At 39.6% G+C, this 15,000-nt stretch overlaps 2 protein-coding genes across 5 annotated transcripts in view; one reads left to right on the top strand and one right to left on the bottom strand.

Moving 5' to 3' along the window:
- Positions 1 to 6,415, top strand: part of LOC133642877 (serine/threonine-protein phosphatase 4 catalytic subunit B) — a 15,726-nt gene extending 9,311 nt beyond the window's left edge. For all 4 annotated transcript variants that reach the window (XM_062037286.1, XM_062037287.1, XM_062037285.1 and 1 more), the window contains exons 5-9: positions 175 to 276; positions 2,146 to 2,319; positions 2,804 to 2,930; positions 4,145 to 4,334; positions 5,880 to 6,415. In XM_062037286.1, coding sequence (XP_061893270.1) covers positions 175 to 276; positions 2,146 to 2,319; positions 2,804 to 2,930; positions 4,145 to 4,334; positions 5,880 to 6,009 — 723 coding nt within the window. In that variant the 3' untranslated portion in view covers positions 6,010 to 6,415. The remainder of the gene's footprint in view (positions 1 to 174; positions 277 to 2,145; positions 2,320 to 2,803; positions 2,931 to 4,144; positions 4,335 to 5,879) is intronic.
- Positions 6,416 to 12,923: 6,508 nt separating this feature from the next.
- The window catches only part of tubb4bl (tubulin, beta 4B class IVb-like), a 9,814-nt gene continuing 7,737 nt past the window's right edge, over positions 12,924 to 15,000 (bottom strand). Inside the window, exons 3-4 of the mRNA XM_062036735.1 lie at positions 14,274 to 14,384; positions 12,924 to 14,205 (exon numbers count right to left, since the gene is read on the bottom strand). Coding sequence (XP_061892719.1) covers positions 13,148 to 14,205; positions 14,274 to 14,334 — 1,119 coding nt within the window. The 5' untranslated portion in view covers positions 14,335 to 14,384 and the 3' untranslated portion in view covers positions 12,924 to 13,147. The remainder of the gene's footprint in view (positions 14,206 to 14,273; positions 14,385 to 15,000) is intronic.

Here is a 15,000-nt window from a genome sequence, read left to right as displayed (position 1 = left end):
TTATGTTACACTAAAAAGTGTCATTGTTGTCGCACTATTGCTGTTTGTATGAAACTATCAACTATGAAATATATTTTATATCACTCCTATCATATGCATATATTATAATGATTATAATATATAGGGAGGTACTCTAATCACAATTGTCATATATATTTTTTCTCTACATGACAGGTTGGTGGAGATGTACCTGAGACAAATTATCTCTTCATGGGTGACTTTGTAGATAGGGGCTTCTACAGCGTGGAAACATTCCTTCTTCTGCTTGCGCTTAAGGTACACACACCCGCTTTTCACTTAAAACATTGCCATATTAATTGTAGTCAAGTACCCAGACAGTAGAATCAATGATGACACAACAGACATAAAATAGGAAGAGCATATTTTTTCACTTATTTAAGACTTTCATTAAGCATCTGAGAAAAATTAGCCTGCACTGCTACCTTTTGAACTGTTTCATGTAGGAGTATATCTTTTTTTGTTTCTTAAATGCATTTATGATATTTTTTATATATATATATATATATATATATATATATATATATATATATATATATATATATATATATATATATATATATATATACACACTACCGTTCAAAAGTTTGGGGTCACATTGAAATGTCCTTATTTTTGAAGGAAAAGCACTGTACTTTTCAATGAAGATAACTTTAAACTAGTCTTAACTTTAAAGAAATACACTCTATACATTGCTAATGTGGTAAATGACTATTCTAGCTGCAAATGTCTGGTTTTTGGTGCAATATCTACATAGGTGTATAGAGGCCCATTTCCAGCAACTATCACTCCAGTGTTCTAATGGTACAATGTGTTTGCTCATTGGCTCAGAAGGCTAATTGATGATTAGAAAACCCTTGTGCAATCATGTTCACACATCTGAAAACAGTTTAGCTCGTTACAGAAGCTACAAAACCGACTTTCCTTTGAGCAGATTGAGTTTCTGGAGCATCACATTTGTGGGGTCAATTAAATGCTCAAAATGGCCAAAAAAAGAGAACTTTCATCTGAAACTCGACAGTCTATTCTTGTTCTTAGAAATGAAGGCTCAAACACAAAATTGTTTGGGTGACCCCAAACTTTTGAACGGTAGTGTATATATATATATATATATATATATATATATATATATATATATATATATATATATATATATATATATATATATATATATATATATATATACATACCCATACCCCAAAACTAGTGAAGTTGTCACATTGTGTAAATGGTAAATAAAAACAGAATACAATGATTTGCAAATCCTTTTCAACCTATATTCAATTGAATAGACTGCAAAGACAAGATACTTAACATTTCAACTGTAAAACTTAATTTTTGCTAATATTAGCTCATTTGGAATTGGATGCCTGCAGCTTGTTTCAAAAAAGCTGGGACAAGTGGCCAAAAAGACTGATAAAGTTGAGGAATGGTCATCAAAGACTTATTAGGAACAACCCACAGGTGAACAGGCTAATTGGGAACAGGTGGGTGCCATGATTGGGTATAAAAGCAGCTTCCATGAAATGCTTAGTCATTCACAAACAAGGACGGGGCGAGGGTCACCACTTTGTCAACAAATGCCTGAGCAAATTGTCGAACAGTTTAAGAACAACATTTCTCAACCAGCTATTGCAAGGAATTTAGGGATTTCACCATCTACGCTCTGTAATATCCTCAAAAGGTTCAGAGAATCTGGAGAAATCACTGCACGAAAGCCATGATATTACGCACCTTCAATCCCTCAGGAGGTACTGCATCAAAAAGCGACATCCGTGTGTAAAGGATATCACTTCAAACACTTCAAAAAATCCACTGTCAGTCACTACATCTGTAATTGCAAGTTAAAACTCGACTATGCAAAGATAAAGCCATTCATCAACAACACCCAGAAACGCTGCTAGCTTCGCTGGGCCCGAGCTCATCTAAGATGGACTGATGCAAAGTGGAGAAGTGTTCTGTGGTCTGACGAGTCCACATTTCAAAATTTTGGAAACTATGGACGTCGTGTCCTCCGGACCAAAGAGGAAAAGAACCATCCGGATTGTTCTAGGTGCAAAGTTCAAAAGACAGCATGTAAAATGCTGGGTTTTTAACACTCTCATTGGTTTTGTGTTTCATTCGCAGGTCCGTTACCCAGACAGGATAACTTTAATTCGAGGAAATCACGAGTCTCGGCAAATCACCCAGGTCTACGGTTTTTATGATGAGTGCCTCCGCAAATATGGATCTGTCACCGTCTGGAGATACTGCACGGAGATATTTGACTACCTGTCCCTGTCTGCTATTATTGATGGCAAGGTAAGAAGCATCTTTTCTTATACTAAATACATACATTATACTGCCTAGAGAAAATAAATCAGTGTTTTGAGAGTGAAGAGTATCAGGTGGACCAAATACCTAGTCCATGCAAATACTCCACAATGAATGTCTAGCCTTCATTTTTAGTTTGATGTTGTTGTCTCTCACTACGGAAATAAACGCACCATACAAATGATGGATTAGTCATCTTTTTGTAATGGGGGAAATTCACTAAATCAACAGGGGACCAAATGAATGATTCCCTCCAATGTAAGAAAAATGTAGATGTGCTTTGTTAAGCAACTGTTAAGGTACATGGAAATGTACCGTGTCAAACAGTTGATGAGTGCAAGTGGGATATATCCTGGTTGTCTGCGACCATACCGTTCTGGATTGGTGCATGGAAACATTTGTGTTTTTTGACTTCCCGGTTTTATTTAGTCTGCTCCACCTGTTTACATTCCGTCCTTTTGGGTCCCCACAGATTTTTTGTGTGCATGGTGGTTTATCTCCTTCCATCCAGACCCTGGATCAGATTAGGACGATCGACAGAAAGCAAGAAGTGCCCCATGATGGGCCCATGTGTGACCTGCTTTGGTCAGACCCAGAAGGTAGGATTGGGTCTACTTTAGGGCTGCAACTAACGATTAATTTGATAATCGATTAATCTGTCGATTATTACTTCGATTAATCGATTAATAATCGGGTAAAAGAGACCAACTACATTTCTATCCTTTCCAGTATTTTATTGAAGAAGAAAAAACAGCATACTGACACCATACTTATTTTGATTATTGTTTCTCAGCTGTTTGTACATGTTGCAGTTTATAAATAAAGGTTTATTAAAAAAAAAAAGGAAAAAAAATTTGCCTCTGCGCATAGCATAGATCCAACGGATTGATGACTAAATTAATCGCCAACTATTTTTATAATCGATTTTAATCGATTAGTTGTTGCAGCCCTAGTCTACTTTAGTGGAAGCCTTTTTAATGATCTGTTCGGGCTGGACGATTATAGCAAAAATAATAATCAAGATTATTTTGATTGATATTGAAATCATAATTCATAACGCGATTACCGTATTTTTTGGAGTACAAGTCGCACTGGAGTATAAGTCACATTTTTGAGGGAAATGTATTTGATAAAAGCCAACACCAAGAATAGACATTTGAAAGGCAATTTAAAATGTCTAAAGAATAGTGAACAACAGGCTGAATAAGTGTACGTTATATGAGGCATAAATAACCAACTGAGAAGGTGCCTGGTATGTTAACGTAACATATTATGGTAAGAGTCATTCAAATAACTATAACATATAGAACATGCTATACGTTTACCAAACAATCTGTCACTCCTAATCGCTAAATCCCATGAAATCTTATACGTCTAGTCTCTTACGTGAATGAGATCAATAATATTATTTGATGTTTTACGCTAATGTGTTAATCATTCCACACATAAGTCGCTCCTGAGTATAAGTCGCACCCCCGGCCAAACTATGGAAAAAACTGCGACTTATAGTTTGCTCCTCCCCTGTTTCACCGTACAAGCTCAGGAATTTGCATGCACGTTGCGCAGCCTATCAATCTGTTTTTTTCCCGATTATAATATTTTTAGGATCTTTGGAAGCCACATGCGAAATCAAAATGTGATTGTCCAGTCCTTTGATCTGTTAACGCTTAAAACAAAGACTAGTATGACCTTGGCCAGAATAATACATTCCAAGTTGTAATAGATAGATAGATAGTACTTTATTCATTCCTTCGGGAGAGTTCCCTCAGGAAAATTTTAATAATGTGGTATCTCTCTGTGTCCCTCCTCTCAGACACTACAGGGTGGGGGGTGAGTCCCAGGGGGGCTGGCTACTTGTTTGGCAGTGATGTGGTGGCCCAGTTCAATGCTGCAAATGACATTCACATGATTTGTCGAGCACATCAACTGGTCATGGAAGGCTATAAGTGGCACTTCAACGAAACCGTGCTCACTGTGTGGTCAGCACCCAACTACTGCTACAGGTAAGAATACGTTTTATGCTGTATTTTTTTTCCAATAGTTTCTGTTTATATAGATAACAAGTCAGACAGAAGTTTGCATTTTGCATCAAAGGTACACATTTTAATCGGAAAGTACGCTGGTGCTATTTTTCTAACAAGACTACATAAAACACTTGCGAAGTAATTCAAGTTGTTCATATGCAGTAACTAAGTGTGGGCGCATGGCACAGTAAATACCATCTTGTCCGATCCAAAAATCAGGTCAGCAAGAATGATTGACTGTGACCTGGTCCGTTCTGAGTGCATGTGAAAAGTGTTCAATTGTCAGTTGGATTAGGGTTCGAATTTAACCTGGCAGGGGCCACGACCGCCCTTGGGACTTGCCGTAATGCTCTAAAAAATTGACCAGCATCAACGGCAAGAACATGCCGTGACCGCCCTTGACTTTTTACAATGGACTAGGGATGTAATGGTAAACGGTATAATGATAAACCGCAATAAAATTCCAGACAATTAGTAACACCGTTTAAATTTTTAATTACTGTCATTATACCGTCATTTATTAATGCATTTTACGCAACACTGCTTACTTCCTGAAAAATGCATGCGCACTAGCGCCGTTAGGCTCGAGAAAACATGGCAGCTACTACTCGGACTTTGCTCTGAAAATGTTCCCTCCAAGTAAACGGAGCCAATCGCTTAGTTTCACTTCATTTAAATCGCTTTTACTTCCGCAGAGTCTCGGTGTGTGTCTATGAGCGCAATGCTTTTGAAGGAAAAAAACAATTTGATGTTGCGGTTTCATTTTGAACGTACAACTAGCGTGTTTCTGTCAGCTGCTGGGACTGAGAGTTAGCATGCAGCAGTCGACATGTCGGGAACGTTGCCACAACTTGTAGTTTGTTGACTGGGATGCTCACTCGTCCTTTGATTTAACTGCTAACTTTGTTAGTGTTCCAATAACATCATTACTTGCTATAATGTTTTGTCATCTCATCGAATTGAATGTGGACTGAGTTGTCGGTGAGGCACAAAGATTGCGTGTTAGATGTGAGAGGTATCACTCCTTTATTGTTCTTGGCCAAACTGTTGCACTGAGGTACAAGGTTGTTGTTAAAGAACAAATCTTAATGATAAATGGGTTATACTTGTATAGCGCTTTTCTACCTTCAAGGTACTCTCTGACACTATTTCCACATTCACCCATTCACACACATTCACACACTGATGGTGGGAGCTGCCAGGCAAGGCCCTAACCACCACCCATCAGGAGCAAGGGTGAAGTGTCTTGCTCAAGGACACAACGGACGTGACTAGGATGGTAGAAGCTGGGGATTGAACCAGGAACCCTCAGGTTGCTGGAACGGCCACTCTCCCAACCGGTTTATTTGACTTATTTGTTTATTTGACTTTATCTTCATTAGCCAAACTGCTTTGTGTTTTATATTGATATCTAAAAGTAAACACCATGTTTTTGACATGACTTCTTTTGTGTGTATTAGATCTGGATTGTCGTTGTCGTTGTGGACCTCTTCGTAATGAAGTATCCCACTTTTTTTTATACAGATGTGGTAACGTGGCAGCCATTTTGGAACTGGATGAACATTTACAACGAGAATTCATCATATTTGAGGCAGCGCCACAAGAGACCAGAGGCATTCCATCAAAGAAGCCAGTTGCAGACTATTTCCTGTGAATTTTTTTCTTTAGCTATCGTGGCGGTGGAGATGAGGTATGGAGATCAGTTGTCTTATCTTCTTATGTTGGACAATTCAGAACTCAAATACAGTTTGACTGGCAACCTGAGAATCCCACACGTCTGGTAAATCACAATCAGATCATTTGTTCTCACATAACTCTTACGCCTTCTTTTTGTGTACTCATCTCCTCACCATTTTCAAGCTAGCATGTAATGCGTTTTTTTTTGTTTTTGTTTTCCCTGAAAAATACTCGGTCTAACAATTGATATTGTAAGGGTTGGCTTGCTGACCAAAAAGCGAGGCACTGTATTCCCCATTATTTTGTCTTTTTCCTTTTTAATTTTCAAATATGTAGTTCTATCCATTTTGATATTGTAAGAATAAAGTTTTTGTATAATTGCAGATTTTTCAGGTTTTTGTCATATCACTCGTATAGAAATAATGTGGTTCCTTTGTTTAGGTCGGAATTGAGCTGATATCTTAAGAGTATCCAGCACACATCACCTGATGGTCTTGGTGTGGTTTAGTTGTGAAAATGCAATCAGACCTTGAAGCACTGCTAACAAACCAATCAGGTTTTACTTTATAAAGTATAATGGTGATGTAACTTCAGGTAGTGAACAAATTAAACCGATGATTCGCCATCAAAAAACTCCACTTTTTCAACCTCTGGAGAATTTGCTCCCTATCAAAATGCTTTCTGCTCTTTACTGGTATCCTCACCAAGTCAGGGGTCGGCAAGCCAAAAATTGGAAAGAGCCATATTGGACCAAAAATACAAAAAACAAATATGTCTGGAGCTGCAAAAAATGAAAAGCTTTATATAAGTGTTATAATGAAGACAACACATGACTTAACGTATATTAGCTATAATAGCCTACTATCAAAATGACTATGTGTCGCAGGCTGACACAAATCTTGGTTGACAGAAATGTTGAAATGTAATATTTATTCTACACATTTTTACAACATTAGAAACCATTAGTAAATCAGAGGGTGAGATAACTCCTGGAAATGACTGGCTTTTAATGGCCAAAAGTATAGATGTGTGTGTGTGTCCAAGTTAAAGGAAATGGCAGACTGTCTTCTTTTAATAGATTTATTACAATCTTTGGCAAGCTGGGTAATGTTTGATGTGGTCTGGAACAACATGGCACACAAACAACTATCTGAAATGCAGCCAATATTACAAACCCCGTTCCCATATGAGTTGGGAAATTGTGTTAGATGTAAATATAAACGGAATACAATGATTTGCAAATCATTTTCATCCCATATTCAGTTGAAATTGCTACAAAAACAACATATTTGATGTTCAAACTGATAAACTTTATTTTTTTGTGCAAATAATCAATAACTTTAGAATTTGATGCCAGCAACACGTGACAAAGAAGTTGGGAAACGTGGCAATAAATACTGATAAAGTTGAACAACTTAAGCTGTACATCAAGCAAGAATGGGAAAGAATTCCACCTGAGAAGCTTCAAAAATGTGTCTCCTCAGTTCCCAAACCTTTACTGAGTGTTGTTAAAAGGAAAGGCCATGTAACACAGTGGTGAACATGCCCTTTCCCAACTACTTTGGCACGTGTTGCAGCCATGAAATTATAAGTTTATTATTATTTGCAAAAAAAAAATAAAGTTTATGAGTTTGAACATCAAATATGTTGTCTTTGTAGTGCATTCAATTGAATATGGGTTGAAAACAATTAGCAAATCATTGTATTCCGTTTATATTTACATCTAACACAATTTCCCAACTCATATGGAAAAAGGGTTTGTACATAGAGATAATGTGTCATGAGACATTCAAAACTAAATTGTATACAAAGAGCACAAAAGTAAAGGATGTTAAATGTGCTCAAATATAGCTACAAATAAGCCATAATGATGCAATATGTACATACAGCTAGCCTAAATAGCATGTTAGCATTGACTAGCTTGCAGTCATGCACTGACCAAATATACCTGATTAGCACTCCCAACAAGTCAATAACATCAACAAAGTTCACCTTTGTGCATTCACACACAGTATAAAATGTTTGGTGGACAAAAGGAGACCAGGAAAGAGTGGAAGATTTGACATGTAAACAAACTGTTGCGTCACAGTCCACACTATGGTGAGTTCAAGAACCGCCGAAATGAGTAGGACAAAAGGATGTTCACCAAATAGTGTCATCGGTGAAGCATACACACACACCAACATATTCAACAGTGGTAGTTCTAACAATTGGGAAGGTTTGTGTCATGTTTGTCCTCAAACTAAAACCATACTAAAACAAAACAAATATTTTTCCATTTTCAGTCCTTTTTAAAAAATGCTCCAGGGAGTCACTAGTGCCGCGGGTTGCTGACCCCCGCACTAAATCATGTTCCCATTTAGTTTCTGCTCAGTATTCCACACAGCAAACCTCTGTCCACACCTTCTTGCCTTATTAGCAGAAGAATGCAAAATCACCTGATGCATTTTGGTTTGCTCTGATTTTTTACCATCTAAAGAGGAAACAAACCAGGGGGAAACATTAAAAGTTGACAAGATCCTTTTTACGATTATGTGTCAATTGTTTGTACTTTTGCTAGCTACCATTTAGGCTAAATCAATATATATTTGTAAAATGTACTTTGTTGTACTTAAAAGGAAAATTCAATATATCTTATGCTGTATAAAGTTGTTTTTGGAATTACAGCAGTTTGTTTAAAAAAATGCAAGGTAACGGACACGTGATGTTTGAGAGGATTGTAGACTTAGTACATACAGTGAATACCATGAGTACCATGAATTGATTAACGTGGACCCCGACTTAAACAAGCTGAAAAACATATTGGGGTGTTATCATTTAGTGGTCAATTGTACGGAATATGTACTGTACTGTGCAATCTACTAATAAAAGTTTCAATCAATCAATCAGTCAAGTGCGTGTAGTGGATTGTCCGAAGCTTAAACAGCAACAAAAGTGAATTTAGTACAAAAAGTTTATTTACCCATAGTCAAAAGTGCATAAGTTGGATTGTTTTGTCCCTGCAAACAAACAGACGTCCTCCGGAGGACACACGAATCAAGCAATCTCTTAGAGTCCTGGGGCCGTACTTATCAAGCTTCTTAGAATTACTCCTAAGAAGTCTGCTAAGAGTTGACTTAAGAGTAAATAAATTCTTGGCTGAAAGCTGCACTTAAAAGTTAGTTATCAAGCGTCTTACTCACACTTTCAGCGAAGTGTAGGACTGAATCTTAAGTGTCACACTCAGAGCTGAATTACGACATTACTATGTGCCGTAAACGGAATTTTAGGTGACGTCATTTCTGTGTCCATAGAAATGACCAATCACGGAAGGGAATCCCTTGTCTAAGAATAAAGAAATATCTTGGAAATATCTAAGTGGACAATGGGAGTGTATATTTTGACAATAAACTACAAAATAATACAAAACAAACTAGTCCCCGCCGGCACTCACGCTACCGCTCCCTCTCTTCTCTCGCCCACACACTCACTGACGTCACTCACCTCACGGCCACACACATACGCTACTGTCATAACATTTTCTTTCCAATTCATTAATTAGGCAACTAATTTGAAACTGGTGTGGGTGGCTCTATATATACTAGCCCACTGCAGACACATGCAGAAATCAACAAGGAATCGAAAAGTATTAAATCTGTGACAAAAATAATACCCGCTCTGTCTAAACGATACCGTTTGATCAGCTGCTCGTCATCAAACAAAGCCAGGACATCCTTCCGCTCTCTGAACGTTCGCGCACGTCTCTCTCGCCTCAGTGCCATCCCCTGCTGGCAACTCCTAACCACTTAAGACACCTCTGAAGGTCTCTTAAATATCGTGGAGAGTAGGAGTGATTCTTAGACTTAAGAACGTTGATAAAAAGCTTTTATTCTTAAGTTTGAGAGTAGGACTAAATTTCGCAAATTCTCAGGACTTAAGTGTAAAATGGCACTCTAAGAAGCTTGATAAGTACGGCCCCTGGTCTCCTGGCCATTTTTATCTGTTTTCCTCATGCGTCAAGGTCCCGTTGTTTTCGACATGTTTGTTTTGCAACCTCTTTGAATCCCTTAGTCATGCTTAGACAATCAAAACATTTTGTAGACAGGTCGGCACGACTTCATATTCAACTTTGTCCTACATCTGGTCCTTCAATGGCTTAGAATAGCAGAGAAATTAAATGAGCGTACATTCTTGACAGACATGAAATATAGTTCAAAGGTCCGAAATTCTACTACATGCGTTTCCTAGCAACAGAGCTTGAGTTACTATGACTAGGACAATAAACACACTATATTGTTTGTGAACATTGTCTATTTGTAGACTTAGACTTCCTTTTTATTGTCATTCAAATTTGAACTTAACAGCACAGATAAGAACGAAATTTCACCAAGCTTTTAGTGGAAAGGACTACTTCATAAATACAGAGTAATACCACGGCTACTAGTTTGACACACTTCTCAAAAGACCGTGTTTAATTATATTTAATTATTAATGATTTATGTTGTTTGTATAAATTATACATGCAGACAGTGAGCACAACAACATCCATCCATTTTCTACTGCTTGTCCCTTTCGGGATTGCAGGGGGTGCTGGAGCCTATCCCAGCTGCATTCGGGCGGAAGGCGGTGTACACCCTGGACAAGTCCCCACCTCATCGCAGACAACATTCACACACTAGGGACCATTTAGTGTTGCCAATCAGACTATCCCCAGCTGAGGGTATTTGTATTAAAACTATTGTTGCATAGTATATTTTAATGTTTGTCAAAAAATATATAATCTGTTGGTGGTATTTAAGAAAACTATACATTTCAGAAACAAAGAGACTTATTTCTAACTTCACTATGATAAGAGAAGTTACTGTTTAAGATTAAATGGAGCGTTATAAAACAAAGTAGTAGGTAGAACGTGAGGGGATGTATGATCAGTTGTCTCTGCATCATCCAACCATGGTTGCAGTCAAGCATTAAGGATGTGACTGTTCCAATTCCTACCACAGAGCAAATGTTATATAATTAACAGGATTAATATCACATTTACATTGTGTAGGTGGCGACTTGTCCAGGGCGTACCCCGCCTTCCGCCCGAATTTCAGCAGAAATCATTAAAAAAAAACGAAACTCAGTTGATAAAAAGTCGTCGTCGCAATTGTTGGATATGACTTTAAAGCAGGGATGTCCAAAGTGCGGCCCGGGGGCCATTTGCGGCCCGCAGGTAATTTTTTAACGGCCCCACGGCACATTCTGAAAATACGATAAAAAAAAAACCAACATAAAAAGTGGTATAAAAGAGTAAACAGGTGACAATAAAATGTTGCTATGTTGACTCTAATAACACTAAGCTGTCATGCAGGCTGTTTCTTTCTTTAAAACATAATAATGAATCAAAAACAATGTTATTATGAATTATTGACCTATTCAAGGCTCCAATTAGGTCACATTAAATATTCCACTTTGAGATATTTGGGGGGAAAATGTTGCATATTTTGTGTTTTCCATATAAAAAACTGTTGTTTTTTTAAAGAAGGGCCTAAAATGAACAAACAAGGAACAAAATAAAAAACAATACAAGTTATAATTGACGGATAGATCTGAAGTTGATCTCGAGACTTGTGTTAACAGTTTTTAAAAAAATTACGATTTATTTTTTTAACCCTTTTGGATCCCCAATAATTTTAGTGTCATTGCTCAAAAAATAATAATAAATTAAAATCAATGTTATGAGTTATGTTATGAGCTCCAATTATTATATAATCTGAAATGTTCCACTTTAAAATTTTATTGGGGGAAAATATTTCATATTTTGTTTTTTCCATAAAAAAGTGGGTTTTCTTTGACAAAAAGGGCATACAACTTAAATCTAAAAAAAAAACAAAACGTTATATTGACAGATAGACCTGATGTTGATCTAGATATTTAAACTTTGAATAATAATAATAATACTAAATAATGACTTTTTTTTCTCTTTTTTTTTAACCTAAACCCTTTGGAGTCCCCGGGATCAAGTCTGAGTGGAGGCCTAAATGTATATTTTTTATACATATATTGTATTGGTTTTTAAAATAAAAAATATCAAAATGGCCCCCGCTTGCTTTGATTTTTCAGTGTGCGGCCCTCAGTGGAAAAAGTTTGGACACCCCTGCTTTAAAGCATAACCAAGCATGCATCACTATAGCTCTTGTCTCAAAGTAGGTGTACTGTCACCACCTGTCACATCACACCCTGACTTATTTGGACTTTTTTTTTGCTGTTTTCCTGTGTGTAGTGTTTTACTTCTTGTCTTGCGCTCCTATTTTGGTGGCTTTTTCTCTTTTTTTGGTATTTTCCTGTAGCAGTTTTCATGTCTTCCTTTGAGCGATATTTCCCGCATCTACTTTGTTTTAGCAATCAAGAATATTTCAGTTTTCATCCTTCTTTGTGGGGACATTGTTGATTGTCATGTCATGTTCGAATGTACAATGTGGACGCCGTCTTTGCTCCACAGTAAGTCTTTGCTGTCGTCCAGCATTCTGTTTTTGTTTACTTTGTAGCCAGTTCAGTTTTAGTTTGGTTCTGCATAGCCTTCAATGCCTTTTCTTAGGGGCACTCACCTTTTGTTTATTTTTGGTTTAAGCATTAGACACCTTTTTACCTGCACACTGCATCCCGCTGTTTCCCACATCTACAAAGCAATTAGCTACCTGCTGCCACCTACTGATATGGAAGAGTATTACACGGTTACTCTGCCGAGCTCTAGACAGCACCGACACTCAACAACAACACATCATTTGCAGACTATAATTACTGCTTTGCAAAACATATTTTTAACCCAAATAGGTGAAATTAGATCATCTCCCACGGCACACCAGACTGTATCTCACGGCACAGTGGTTGGAAAACACTGCATTAAATGACACAATAAAAAGGCATAGGTGGGTAAAGGTGACCTTTTAATCAAATTTGAATACTTCTCCAATTGAAAGTGAACTCGCTTGCTTTGAGATTGGGCAATGTGAGGGCGAATGAGTGATGATGTCACAATGAGTGATGATGTCACAATGAAAATCAGAAGCAAAACTTTGACTAGCATCTAAGAGCAGACTAGCATGGAGCTAACATGGCGTCGGTGCAGTGATGGAAAAGGGTACGGTGAGTTTTTAGGCCACTTCTTCCTCGCCCTCTTCCTCGAACTCGCCCTCCTCGGCGGTGGCGTCCTGGTACTGCTGGTACTCGGACACCAGGTCGTTCATGTTGCTCTCGGCCTCGGTGAACTCCATCTCGTCCATGCCCTCGCCCGTGTACCAGTGCAGGAAGGCCTTGCGGCGGAACATGGCGGTGAACTGCTCTGAGATGCGCTTGAACAGCTCCTGGATGGCCGTGCTGTTGCCGATGAACGTGGCGGCCATCTTGAGGCCGCGGGGCGGGATGTCGCACACCGCCGTCTTGACGTTGTTGGGGATCCACTCCACGAAGTAGCTGCTGTTCTTGTTCTGCACGTTCAGCATCTGCTCGTCCACCTCCTTCATGGACATGCGGCCGCGGAAAACGGCGGCGACGGTGAGGTAGCGGCCGTGGCGCGGGTCGCAGGCCGCCATCATGTTCTTGGCGTCGAACATCTGCTGGGTGAGCTCGGGTACGGAGAGCGCTCGGTACTGCTGGCTGCCCCTGCTGGTGAGCGGGGCGAAGCCCGGCATGAAGAAGTGCAGCCGCGGGAAGGGCACCATGTTGACCGCCAGCTTGCGCAGGTCGGCGTTAAGTTGGCCGGGGAATCGCAGGCAGGTGGTGACGCCGCTCATGGTCGCCGACACCAAATGGTTGAGGTCCCCGTACGTGGGGGTGGTCAGCTTCAAGGTGCGGAAGCAGATGTCGTACAAAGCTTCATTGTCAATGCAGTAGGTCTCGTCCGTGTTCTCCACCAGCTGGTGCACCGACAGCGTGGCGTTGTACGGCTCCACCACCGTGTCCGACACCTTGGGGGAGGGCACCACGCTGAAGGTGTTCATGATGCGGTCCGGGTACTCCTCGCGGATCTTGCTGATGAGCAAGGTGCCCATGCCGGAGCCCGTGCCTCCGCCCAGGGAGTGTGTGAGCTGGAAGCCCTGAAGGCAGTCGCAGCTCTCCGCCTCTTTCCTCACCACGTCCATGACCGAGTCCACCAGCTCGGCGCCCTCCGTGTAGTGACCCTTGGCCCAGTTGTTGCCGGCGCCGCTCTGGCCTGGAGGCAGAAACACACCACGGTGAAGCGCCACTCCTGCCGATGACCACCACTCGATGCTGGCTTACCAAAGACGAAGTTGTCGGGTCGGAAGATTTGACCGAATGGACCGGACCTGACGGAATCCATAGTCCCTGGCTCCAGGTCCACCAGGATGGCACGGGGAACATACTTCCCTCCTGGGGAGGAAAAAATCAAAAGACCAAAACGTTCCATGACGCCAGTGTGTTTTATAGATATGAACTACAAACCCCAACACCGGTGAAGTTGTCACGTTGTGTAAATGGTAAATAAAAAGAGAATACAACAAATCCTCTTCAACTTATATTCAATTGAATAAACTGCAAAGACAAGATATTTCATGTTCACACTGAGAAACTTTCTTCTTTTTTGTAAATAATCATGAACTTAGAATTTAATGGCAGCAACACATTGCAAAAAAGGCATTTTTACCACTGTGTTACATGGCCTTTCCTTTTAACAACACTCAGTAAAGGTTTGGGAAGTGAGGAGACACATTTTGGAAGTGGAATTCTTTCTCATTCTTGCTTGATGTACAGCTTAAGTTGTTCAACAGTCTCCCTTCTCATATTTTAGCCTTCATATTTTCAAGGTCTGGACTACAGGCAGGCCAGTCTAGTACCCGCACTCTTTTACTATGAAGCCACGCTGTTGTAACACGTGGCTTGGGATCGTCTTGCTGAAATAAGCAGGGGCGTTCATGATGACGTCGCTCCAAAACCTGTATGTACCTTTCTTTAAAGGCCTACTGAAAGCCACTACTAGCGACCACGC

Source organism: Entelurus aequoreus, linkage group LG25, assembly GCF_033978785.1.
Source record: "Entelurus aequoreus isolate RoL-2023_Sb linkage group LG25, RoL_Eaeq_v1.1, whole genome shotgun sequence".
NCBI lineage: Eukaryota > Metazoa > Chordata > Actinopteri > Syngnathiformes > Syngnathidae > Entelurus > Entelurus aequoreus.
The sequence above is the reverse complement of the archived record's forward strand: the minus strand, read 5'-3'. Positions and strand labels throughout refer to the sequence as shown.